The following is a 14,388-nucleotide window of genomic DNA, read 5'->3' on the forward strand; positions in this document are numbered from 1 at the left end:
TGCTATAAGTATCTGCATGTGTTTAACAAATCCATGCTGTAAGGGATATTAGATGTTATAAGTATCTGCATGTGTTTAACAAATCCGTGCTGTAAGGGGTATAAGATGTTATAAGTATCTGCATGTGTTTAACAAATCCGTGCTGAAAGGGGTATAAGATGTTGTAAGTATCTGCATGTGTTTAAAAAATCCGTGCTGTAAGGGGTATAATATGTTATAAGTATCTGCATGTGTTTAACAAATCCTTGCTGTAAGGGATATAAGATGTTATAAGTAGCTGCATGTGTTTAACAAATCCGTGCTGTAAGGGATATTAGATGTTATAAGTATCTGCATGTGTTTAACAAATCCGTGCTGTAAGGGATATTAGATGTTATAAGTATCTGCATGTGTTTAACAAATCCTTGCTGTAACGGACTGTAGGGACTCCCCCCCCCCCCCCCTCCTGGAAGCTATCGAGGATTTGCAATTTCTACAAAAGAATCTATTAGAAATAATAGGTGCTGATTGAGGTGATTTCATCATAGTATTTTAATATACCTTGTACTATGCCATACTCCCGAGTATACAATAGAGTGACGAATAGAAAATCATCACAAAAGAGACAGAGTGATTGAACATCAGGGTTTCTGTAAAATATCAGCTGCTCGACACAATATGAAGGTCTTTTGATCTCGTTCGCTGCGCTCTCTCGACAAAAAGCTTCATATTGTGACTCGCAGCTGATATCAACATGCAGACAACCTGATAATCGATACCTATCGTGTCGAGGAATATCCTGATATCTCCCCTTTTCAATCTTAAAAGTGTTTGCTGACACACGCAACCTTCTAAGATTTGTGTAGTATCAACACTGTGCATGGATTACAGAAAAAATATTTTGACAGACAAAATCACTAGTGTATATTCCTCTACCTGGTGTTTAACTTGTATGGTTTGGTCATTGGCTATCATATTCAAGATATGCTTGATCTCAATTTATTTATACCCAAGGCAACTCCAATCAGACTTTTAGAGTAGAAACAACTTTATACTTAAATCAGTTTGTTGAAACAAATCTCACTTTTTCATTTCATAACTTGTCCTTTTGTGTTTTTATACGATTGCATGACAGACGGAGGGAAACAGGAATAAGTTCAAATTCGGTATAGCTCATGTCCAGTACGCAATTTGAAAATCCTGTTTTTGCAATCGCATGTCCGTTGAATACGGATATTGATTTTAAGAAAAAATATTTGTTACTAAGTTGTGCTCTATTTGCTTATGAAAACAAACGTTTCTGTATCGCCTAATTTGGAAAGATATCGTCATAATATTTTCCCCAATAACGCTGTAGGCCTCTAAATTCGCTTATGAATACAGATTGCCTGAACTCAATGAAAACAAATTGACGGAATTCCAAGAAACTTGCACTGATACTTCTTTAGGTGGGGCACGAAGTTGTGCACCTGCTACTTTAACTTTTAGCCTGATTTTGTGTGTTTGTGGGGGTGGGGACAGTCACATACCACAAAGAATATCACTCAGTGTGCCTGTAAATCGTTTCAAAAATGAGCAAATCCCATACCCTAAAGTAAGTTATAAAAGGCCGCGAAATGACAAATGTAAAATAATTCCTACGAGAAAACTAACTGCACCTGATATCATCAAGCTTTTGTTTCCTTATTTATAGTTGATAAACATGTAGAGCCCTAATTACTATAAATAGTAATTCTTTATCTTATCTCTGATTATATCTATCATCACTCAGTCTCTGAGCCTATATTAGTATTTTACCACTGCTATTGCATATGCATAATATCCGACATCACAGACCTCACGCCCAAACATTTAATTATTCTTTCAGAATTGTCATCATACCGCTAACATATGTTTATAACTTAAAAAATAAAATGTTTCGTTGTAGCATCTTATATCTGCATTTTACACACCTCAACGATTCTATGGTTCAGTTTGTTTTTTCTTTAATTTATTTTTCTATTTAATTTAATTTGTATTTTGATAACGATAGAGGAAAGTTTGTTCCGATATTTTACATACTAAAGTAATGGACTTTTAATAATAACTCCATTTTTGCTATTTTGATTAAAATAAGAACAATTTTAGAAACTGTTCGCATTTTTCCTGGACGTAGAATTTTAATATTGCTGCTTATACGGACTTTGCACTTTTTTAAGAACGCTAAAATGGCTCAGTTTTCAAACGCCCTATCCATTGACGGTAACGAAATCTCCAATGTGAACCCAGCTTGTAATTAAGAAAATTTAACATATGGGACTCTAATTTAATTAACTACTGATGAAGAATATCAATCCACCTCGATTAACACTTATCTCCATAGCAACTGTAAAGCGCTAATATATACTCATTAGATCAATAAATTACCTATTACGCAGTCAGCCATAGAAAATAACAGTTGTATTTCGAAAAGAGAGTAGTCATTACCGGTATCCGACTACAAAAACAACCAATAAAAATGAATCGACACGCTGAGCGTGATTTTTAGCGTGCTAGGCCATGAGGTAACAGTCCTTAGGAAGACCTGCTTCTCTACCCGGGCACATTATACTGATTGCGAGCTCGAGTCGACCAGTCTGTGGTCTTACTATATAATACCGCTTGATCGGCACAGAAACAGCAAATGCCAGTTTATTATAACATTAGAATTGTAAATTAGATTTGTACTCTTCAAATCATATATTGTAAAAAACAAAAACTCTTGTTCCATACATTCGAGACATCAGGAAGAATGGAAGGAAGCTATTGAACGAAGGATTCATAGTGGTTCATTTGAAGTCCTGTCTTTGAAAGTTCAACGCACGCCGTCTTGTTGACCGTTAAGGAGTTTCTGTGTTACACATGGCCACAGATATATTCCATTTGTCGTAGCCACAATCCCGTCAACTTTGCCTCGTTAATGACATCGCCGTATGAGAATTATCACCGAGTGTGTTCTTACGATGAGCTACACCACGGGTGTCACTTGTGAATCAGGATAATACTGTATTCATACCATTCCCAAGCACCTGAATTAACTCCCGGTTTTTGATGGGATTCGTGTTGCCCATCTTTAGTTTTCTAAATAGAGTTTTGTAAACTGTTGTTCTTCGTGTTTTTTGCTGGTTTTATTTGGTTTCTCTCTGACTTGTTCCTTTGGTATCTCCCGCCTCATTTTTTCCAGTTCACTTTGAGTATTTACTCCTGTATTCGGAGAACTTTTGGCCTTTAACTAGTGTTTTAAAGGGTTATATAGATCGTTCATGTTGTAATTCTTATTTTTTACGCTTTATTGTTTTAGTGGTCGCCTATAATATTAGTGCTGATACTTCAAGAACTACGTCAATACCAAGTAAACCTAGTCGAGTTCACCTTTCTTCCAACAATGAAGACTTTGGAAGCGATAACCTCGTAGGGAAAACTATACAAGTCGGAAAAGGGCCAGGATCATGTGTGGAATATTATGCTATTGTGCAAGTAAGTATAATAGAAAGAATAATGCCGTTTTTATCCAAATAAGAACAATATTTATGGTACTATAATCATTGAACAAGTAAGAAATATACGTTTGAAAAATTTTTTTTTGGAAATTATGTGCGTTCTAGGATATACAAAAGTAATCGTCATACCTGCAGTATATTTCTATGATATCGTACAAGTACTGTAATGTGTAACCAGTAAGGCGTTAATACCTTAAACGAACATTCCAACATATACAATCTGTATTAACAGCATATGCAATCTGTATCAGCAATTTAACATATATAATCTGTATTAACAATTTAACATAAACAACCTGTATTAACAACATATGGAATCTGTATCAGCAATTTAACATATACAATCTGTATTAACAATTTAACATAAACAACCTGTATTAACAACATATGGAATCTGTATCAGCAAATTAACATATACAATCTGTATTAACAATTTAACATATACAATCTGTATTAACAATTTAACAAATACAATCTGTATTAACAATTTAACATATACAATCTGTATAAACAATTCAAAGTATACAATCTGTATTAACAATTTAACATAAACAATCTGTATTAACAATTTAACATAAACAATCTGTATTAACAATTCAAAGTATACAATCTGTATTAACAATTTAACATATACAATCTGTATTAACAATTTAACATATACAATCTGTATTAACAATTTAACATATACAATCTGTATAAACAATTCAAAGTATACAATCTGTATTAACAATTTAACATAAACAATCTGTATTAACAATTTAACATAAACAATCTGTATTAACAATTCAAAGTATACAATCTGTATTAACAATTTAACATATACAATCTGTATTAACAATTTAACATATACAATCTGTATCAGCAATTTAACATAATCAATCTGTATCAGCAATTTAACATATACAACCTGTATTAACAATTTAACATATACAACCTGTATTAACAATTTAACTTATACAATCTGTATTAACAATTTAACATATACAATCTGTACTAACAATTTAACATATACAATCTGTATCAACAATCTGTATATATAATCAGTATTAACAACATATACAATCTGTATTAACAACATATACAATCTGTATAAACAACATATACAATCTGTATTAACAACATATACAATCTGTGTAAACAACATATACAATCTGTACTAACAATATATACAATCTGTATCAGCAATTTAACATAAACAATCTGTATTAACAATTCCAAGTATACAATTTGTATTAACAATTTAACATATACAATCTATGTACTAACAATTTAACATATACAATCTGTATTAACAATTTAACATATACAATCTGTATTAACAATTCAAAGTATACAATCTGTTTTTTACAATTTAACATATACAATCTATGTACTAACAATTTAACATATACAATCTGTATTAAAAATTTAACATATACAATCTGTATTAACAATTCAAAGTATACAATCTGTTTTTTACAATTTAACATATACAATCTTTATTAACAATTTAACATATACAATCTGTATTAACAATTTAACATATACAATCTGTATTATCAATTTAAAGTATACAATCTGTATTAACAATTTAACATAAACAATCTGTATTAACAATTCAAAGTATACAATCTGTATTAACAATTTAACATATACAATCTGTATTAACAATTTAACATATACAATCTGTATTTACAATTTAACATAACCAATGTGTATCAGCAATTTAACATATACAATCTGTATTAACAATTCAACATATACAATCTGTATTAACAATTTAACATATACAATCTGTATTAACAATTTAACATATACAAACTGTATTAACAGCATATACAGTCTGTGTTAACAACATATACAATCTGTATCAGCAATTTAACATATACAATCTGTATCAGCAATTTAACATATACAATCTGTATTAACAATTTAACATATACAACCTGTATTTACAACAAATGCAATCTGTATCAGCAATTTAACATATGCAATCTGTATTAACAACATATATAATCTGTATCAGCAATTTAACATATACAATCTGTATCAGCAATTTAACATATACAATCTGTATTAACAATTTAACATAAACAACCTGTATTAACAACATATGGAATCTGTATCAGCAATTTAACATATACAATCTGTATTAACAATTTAACATAAACAACCTGTATTAACAACATATGGAATCTGTATCAGCAAATTAACATATACAATCTGTATTAACAATTTAACATATACAATCTGTATTAACAATTTAACAAATACAATCTGTATTAACAATTTAACATATACAATCTGTATAAACAATTCAAAGTATGCAATCTGTATTAACAATTTAACATAAACAATCTGTATTAACAATTTAACATAAACAATCTGTATTAACAATTCAAAGTATACAATCTGTATTAACAATTTAACATATACAATCTGTATTAACAATTTAACATATACAATCTGTATTAACAATTTAACATATACAATCTGTATTAACAATTTAACATATACAATCTGTATAAACAATTCAAAGTATACAATCTGTATTAACAATTTAACATAAACAATTTGTATTAACAATTTAACATAAACAATCTGTATTAACAATTCAAAGTATACAATCTGTATTAACAATTTAACATATACAATCTGTATTAACAATTTAACATATACAATCTGTATCAGCAATTTAACATATACAATTTGTATTAACAACATATGCAATCTGTATTAACAACATATACAATCTGTATCAGCAATTTAACATAAACAATCTGTATCAGCAATTTAACATATACAACCTGTATTAACAATTTAACATATACAACCTGTATTAACAATTTAACTTATACAATCTGTATTAACAATTTAACATATACAATCTGTACTAACAATTTAACATATACAATCTGTATCAACAATCTGTATATATAATCTGTATTAACAACATATACAATCTGTATAAACAACATATACAATCTGTATTAACAACATATACAATCTGTGTAAACAACATATACAATCTGTATTAACAATATATACAATCTGTATCAGCAATTTAACATAAACAATCTGTATTAACAATTCAAAGTATACAATTTGTATTAACAATTTAACATATACAATCTATGTACTAACAATTTAACATATACAATCTGTATTAACAATTTAACATATACAATCTGTATTAACAATTCAAAGTATACAATCTGTTTTTTACAATTTAACATATACAATCTATGTACTAACAGTTTAACATATACAATCTGTATTAAAAATTTAACATATACAATCTGTATTAACAATTCAAAGTATACAATCTGTTTTTTACAATTTAACATATACAATCTTTATTAACAATTTAACATATACAATCTGTATTAACAATTTAACATATACAATCTGTATTAACAATTTAAAGTATACAATCTGTATTAACAATTTAACATAAACAATCTGTATTAACAATTCAAAGTATACAATCTGTATTAACAATTTAACATATACAATCTGTATTAACAATTTAACATATACAATCTGTATTTACAATTTAACATATACAATGTGTATCAGCAATTTAACATATACAATCTGTATTAACAATTCAACATATACAATCTGTATTAACAATTTAACATATACAATCTGTATTAACAATTTAACATATACAAACTGTATTAACAGCATATACAGTCTGTGTTAACAACATATACAATCTGTATCAGCAATTTAACATATACAATCTGTATCAGCAATTTAACATATACAATCTGTATTAACAATTTAACATATACAACCTGTATTTACAACAAATGCAATCTGTATCAGCAATTTAACATATGCAATCTGTATTAACAACATATATAATCTGTATCAGCAATTTAACATATACAATCTGTATCAGCAATTTAACATATACAATCTGTATTTACAATTAAACATATACAACCTGTATTAACAACATATGCAATCTGTATCAGCAATTTAACATATACAACCTGTATTAACAATTTAACTTATACAATCTGTATTAACAACATATGCAATCTGTATCAGCAATTAAACATATACAATCTGTATTAACAATTCAACATTTACAATCTGTATTAACAATTTAACATATACATTCTGTATTAAAAATTTAACATATACAAACTGTATTAACAGCATATACAGTCTGTGTTAACAACATATACAATCTGTATCAGCAATTTAACATAAACAATCTGTATTAACAATTCAAAGTATACAATCTGTATTAACAATTTAACATATACAATCTGTATTAACAATTTAACATATATAATCTGTATAAACAATTTAACATATATATAATCTGTATCAGCAATTAAACATATACAATCTGTATTAACAATTTAACAATGTGTATTAACAATTTAACATATACAATCTGTATTAACAATTTAACATATACAATCTGTATCAGCAATTAAACATATACAATCTGTATTAACAATTTAACATATACAATCTGTATCAGCAATTAAACATATACCATCTGTATTAACAAATCAACATATACAATCTGTATTAACAATTTAACATATACATTCTGTATTAACAATTTAACATATACAGTCTCTATTAACAATTTAACATATACAATCTGTATCAGCAATTTAACAAATACAATCTGTATTAACAATTTAACATATACACTCTGTATTAACAATTTAACATATACAATCTGTATTAACAATTTATCATATATACAATCTGTATCAGCAATTTAACATATACAATCTGTATTAACAATTTATCATATACAATCTGTATTAACAATTTAACATATACATTCTGTATTAACAACATATACAATCTGTATTAGCAATTTAACATATACAACCTGTATTAACAATTTAACATATACATTCTGTATATATAATCTGTATTAACAACATATACAATCTGTATTAACAATTTAACAATGTGTATTAACAATTTAACATATACAATCTGTATCAACAATTTAACATATACAATCTGTATCAGCAATTAAACATATACAATCTGTATTAACAATTTATCATATAATCTGTATTAACAATTTAACATATACATTCTGCATTAACAACATATACAATCTGTATTAGCAATTTAACATATACAACCTGTATTAACAATTTAACATATACATTCTGTATATATAATCTGTACTAACAACATATACAATCTGTATTAACAATTTAACAATGTGTATTAACAATTTAACATATACAATCTGTATTAACAATTTAACATATACAATCTGTATCAGCAATTAAACATATATAATCTGTATTAACAATTTAACATATACAATCTGTATTAACAGGCAGTTGATAGGAACATTTAACATATACAATCTGTACTACCATACAATCTATGTTAACAGGCAGTTGATAGGAAATTCTTTGCATCACTTGAGGAGAAATTGGAAATTGAAACGACATATGGACTGAGTGAAACACCAATAATAGGAGAAGTACAACCTATATTGGATAATGTTCCCTCAAGAAACAGTAATTCGGTATGTATCTACAATACTTACTTACGAAGAGCTATTTATAGAAACGTAACGTGTTATATGAACGTGATCTTGGAGGACGTTTAAACCTAATGAAATAAAACTGTTTATAATCAGAAAATCCATATAACCCATAACCATCAAGACCTAACTTAGCCAATCATAACATAGATATTCATACTTATTATAAATCAGAAAATGAATAATAAAAGATGTCGAAAAAACTAAATGGGTATCAAGATTAGGAGTCAAAATAAGAAAGCAGGTATGTTATTCCTTGAGAAAGTAATTTATATTTTTAAGATGAATTTAGGATAATCTGAAACCACTAAATATGACAATTTTTTAATCAATACATTGTAAAATACTTGATAATTAGAGATCAAACACACACACTTTATTTACAAAAATAAAGATTTTAAGGGAAAGAAAATCGTAAAATGATAAAATAATTCAGTTTGGATGTTCAACTGGATTAAAAGAAATATCTATATATTGATGATTTAATTGATGAAAAGTGTCAAATCAATAAAATCAAAATACTGCAACAGTTATAAATACCCCAAAAAAATAAGTTAAACTCGGTTTAAACCCTTATAACTATTTTTGAAATCTATGAGAATGAATAAAACAATCCAGTTATCAGATTTTTATCATGAATAAACAAATAACCATAGCACTGGAATAATGAAATGGCAAAGATAATCAGAACTGTTCTAGGATAAAACTGTAACAATCATCAATTCTAGGGTAGGTATGTCAAGATCGGATGATAGAACTGTGGGAATGTCAAAATCAATTCTAGGGTAAAACTGTGGGAATGTCAAAATCAATTCTAGGATAGATCTGTGGGAATCATTTCTAGGGTGGGAATGTCAAAATCAATTCTAGGATAGAACTGTGGGAATCAATTCTAGGGTGGGAATGTCAAAATCAATTTTAGGGTAGAACTGTGGGAATCGATATTAGGGAGAGATTGACAAAGTCAAGTCTAGGATAAACTGTAATAATCATTTCTAGGTAGGGAATGTCAAAATCAATTTATTGATAGAACTATGGGAATCAATTCTAGGGGGGAATGTCATAATCAATTCTAGGATAGAGCTGTGGGAATCAATTCTAGGGTGGGAATGTCAAAATCAATTCTAGTATAGAACTGTGGAAATCAATTCTAGAGTGGGAATGTCAAGATCAGTTCTAGGATAGAGCTGTGGGAACCAGGTCTAGGGTAGATTAAAGCGACATCAGTTTAATGATCTTGTAAATCGATTTGGAAGAGACAAACCAAGGTGACAAACAAAAACTAAGGGAATTGCATGAACTTCAAAAGGAGAGGACCGGATACTCCGACCAGGTAAGCGTCTGTTGCTATGCAGGCGTCACCTGCCATGCGGATTACATCGTTTTTTTGTTTATAAATGTTTCCTTATTGTAATTAAAAATAGATTCTGCATATCTGTTCATTTAAACCGTAATTATCAACATATTAGGCGGTAAGTTATTCAATACTTTAGAGAACAAATGATTTTTTTTCAGTTTACTAGTAGATGACAATTATAAAGTAGTAAAACTAATAACGGTCTTGAATATTTGTTTTCTTTTTGTTATTTATTCGTGTTTATATAGATCTTGCTGTATACCTGTACACTCATCACCAAATGGATTCAAATTTAAGGTTGCATGCATAATTACACTTTAGGAGGTCAAATTATTGTCTTACAGGTCATTAAAAAGTCAGCAATGTTTTTGTGAAAAAATTGAATAATTCAGACTAATAGCAAATTATGATTTAGTATTCCGATGTTTTAAATGTTGGAAACCAGAAAAAACATACTTTAAATATCCCAACTAATATTGTCAAAATAAAAAAAAAATAAAAAAACGGCCATTTTAAATTTTAAAAAACGCAAATTTCTTTCAGGCGAATTTTTCTACTGGTTGTAATGGAACATGCAACCCTGACTTGCATATTGAAGCCACATTAAATCCAATAGAAATTGTCGTAGGAGTGACTTCGGAAGTAGTGCTTACTGTAAAAGTCACTAATACAGGAGACCAGTCACATGGAACACAGATAAATATTGACATATCTAACAATACCAGATATATCGGATTCAGTCAGCCGACAAATGAAGTTACAGAGCCTGTTGACTGCAGAAACATTGTTGAAGAAAACAATGACACACATGTTCAGTGTGATCTCAGAAATACATTATTTCAGCAGCAGCACTCAAAGTTTAGTGTACGTTTCAGTGTGTCTCGTTATTTGTTGATTAAAGAGAATCAAAATCTTGGTAATTTTGAACAAAATATAATCTTTATAACAATGGCAGAAACAACTAGTCCAGATATGGATATGTCTGATAATCTGCGGAAACTGATAGCATCTGTGAAGTTACATGCTCATGTAGAACTGACTGGGTAAGTGTGAAAGTTTTATTTCTAGATTATAAAGGTAGAAGGTAAAATAACAAAAATACTAACTAGATTATAAAGGTAGAAAGTAAAATAACAGAAATACTAACTCACAGGAAAATTCAAAACGGAAAGGTAGAACACTGGTGTTTAACAGACATTATATGAAATAAGAAGATGTAGTGTGATTGCCATTGAGACAACTTTCAATGGACAATGAAATAAATGATAGTAGTGCTAGTTCCAACGAAACCGATATTGTATGAAAACACGTACATAAAACGCCACAAGAAGACAAAATATGAAACAGTTCGACAGAAAATTCTCACTGGCCTGATTTATTCAAGTTACTGATGGATGCACATATAGACCATGCTAGCAAAAGGGTAGAGTGGGAGGCAGATATATAAGCATGGATGTAATACAAACTTTAGCTTTATAGGCCTGTACATCTTCAGAACTGTTACTGAGAATTCGTTAGAATTAGTGGGATACTTGTTTTTGGTGTTATCTTGGGCATACACCGCGAATTTAAATAGTAAACGAAATGATCTTGGCTTATTTGTTGAATTTGTCGAAATCACAAATACACCCTTTTTTCGAAAATATGTTATTTTGTTGGTATTTAACAAGTTTGTGAATGAATAAAGAAACGTCAAAACATAAAATAATTCACCAAAAGTCCTAAGAGCTCCCATACTGTCATGACTTATACGTATTTTGTAGTCAAATACACTGATATATAATTCTTTTTATTAGGATATCAAAACCGGATCAGTTAACTATCTCGGAGAGGAAGAACAATGTTCTTAAGTTTATTCATACTTACGAAATAAAGAACAGAGGTCCAAGTCCGTTGTATAATGGATCTATAGAAATCTGTCTGCCAGTCATATCAGATACAGGAAAAAATATGATGGCAAGAGGGACAATACAGGTAATTCCAGAGGTCTGAATCCCCTGTATAATGGATCTATAGAAATCTGTCTGCCAGTCATATCAAATACAGGAAAAAATATGATGGTAAGAGGGACAATACTGGTAATTCCAAAGGTCTGAATCCCCTGTATAATGGATCTATAAAAATCTGTCTACTTGTCATATCAGATATAGGAAAAAGTATGATGGCAAGAGGGACAATACAAGTAATTCCAGAGGTCTGAATCCCCTGTATAATGGATCTATAGAAAAGTCTACCTGTCATATCAGATGTTAGAAAAAGCAAGATGACAAGAGGGACAATACAGGTAATTCCAGAAGTCTGAATCCCCTGTACAATTGATCTATAGAAATCTGTCTGTCTGTCATATCAGATGTAAGTAAAAGTATGATGACAAGAGGGACAATACAGTTATTTCCAGAGATCTGAATCCCCTGTATAATGGAGTTATAGAAATCTGTCTACCTGTCATATCATATGAAAGAAAAAGCATGGTGAAAAGAGGGACAATACAGGTTATTCCAGAGGTCTGAATCCCCTGTACAATGGATCTATAGAAATCTGTCTACCTGTCATATCAGATGTAAGAAAAAGCAAGATGACAAGAGGGACAATACTGTTAGTTACATGGTGTGTTAGTTACCTAATACGATATATATAGGGTCAGTAAATTCCATATGGGGTGAGAGCGACCTAATACGATATATATTGGGTCTGTAATTTCCATATGGGGTGAGAGCGAAGCTCGAATCCCCATATGGAATTTACAGACCCTATATATATCGTATTATGTCACTAGCACACCGTGTAACGAATTTATCTTACCGACTATCATCACATGTGGTATTTATACTAGCGGCCTATCAAAGTGATTAAGTCTTCAATACTTAGTATTAAGAACCTACTTCCATTTGTCTATACAAAAAACAAATGCCAACAATAACAACTTGTTAGCTTTAAATTTGCTTTATGAATTTATTTCAATCGTTCATTATCAATTTCATCGTCTGTTGACACCTTTCAGATTTCTTTTTTGTTTTGAAAGGGAAGTAACTCCTTACTAACCCCATATGGTAACTAACCCTATATGGTAACTAACCCTATATTTTTTAGGACAGCCTATATCAAATATATTTAGTCACCACGTGTAGTCCTTTAACCAATCATATCCCCATAAAGTCTATAGGAGGTAAGATAAAGGTAATTGCAGAGGTCTGAATTCCCTGTACAATGGATCTATAGAAATCTGTCTACCAGTCATATCAGAAACAGGAAAAAATATGATGGCAAGAGGTACAATACAGGTATTTCCAGAGGTCTGAATCCCCTGTTTATTGGATATATAAAAATATGTCTACCTGTCATATCAGATATAGGGAAAAGTATGATGACAAACGGACAATACAGGTAATTCCAGAGGTCTGCGGCTCTTTTCACAAAAAATATTAAGAGTAAAAATACTCGTAAGCCATACACATTTCAGTATTACTTACGATCAATTTTCATCGTAAGATTTTTTGTGAAAAGAGTTGCAGAATCCCCTGTAAAATGGACCTATAAAAATATGTCTGTCTGTCATATTAGATATAGGGAAAAATATGATGCCAAACGGACAATACATGTATTTCCATAGGTTCGAGTTCGTAGTATAGTGGATCTTAAAAGAGAGGCAAAAGATACCAAAGGGACTTTTTAACATATAAGTCGAAAATGAACTAACAACGCCATGGCAAAGAAAGAAAAAGACCAAAAGTCAAACAACAGTATAAAAAACACAACATAGAAAACTAAAGACTATGGAACACGAACCCTACAAAAAACCGGGGTGATCTCAGGTGTTCCGGGCGAGTAATTAGATTCTACTCCACATGTTGCACCCGTGGATTTGCTCATGTAACTGTCATATTAGATATTGGAAAAAAAGTTTGATGATAAGAGTGACAATTAGGTAAGTCCAGAGGTCCAGTTCCCGGTATAATGGCTCATTAAAAATCTGTATACCTGTCATATCAAATATCGGGAAA

General features: G+C 29.8%; 1 protein-coding gene across 6 annotated transcripts in view; it reads left to right on the top strand.

The window, feature by feature from the left end:
* The window catches only part of LOC127731259 (integrin alpha-4-like), a 138,667-nt gene that overhangs the window by 105,499 nt on the left and 18,780 nt on the right, over positions 1-14,388 (top strand). For all 6 annotated transcript variants that reach the window (XM_052240287.1, XM_052240288.1, XM_052240289.1 and 3 more), the window contains 4 exons: positions 3,299-3,474; positions 8,878-9,012; positions 10,931-11,430; positions 12,184-12,361. In XM_052240287.1, the coding sequence (XP_052096247.1) occupies positions 3,299-3,474; positions 8,878-9,012; positions 10,931-11,430; positions 12,184-12,361 (989 nt within the window). The remainder of the gene's footprint in view (positions 1-3,298; positions 3,475-8,877; positions 9,013-10,930; positions 11,431-12,183; positions 12,362-14,388) is intronic.

The sequence above is a fragment of the Mytilus californianus genome, unplaced genomic scaffold (assembly GCF_021869535.1).
Source record: "Mytilus californianus isolate M0D057914Y unplaced genomic scaffold, xbMytCali1.0.p SCAF_2, whole genome shotgun sequence".
In the NCBI taxonomy this organism is placed as follows: Eukaryota; Metazoa; Mollusca; class Bivalvia; order Mytilida; family Mytilidae; genus Mytilus; species Mytilus californianus.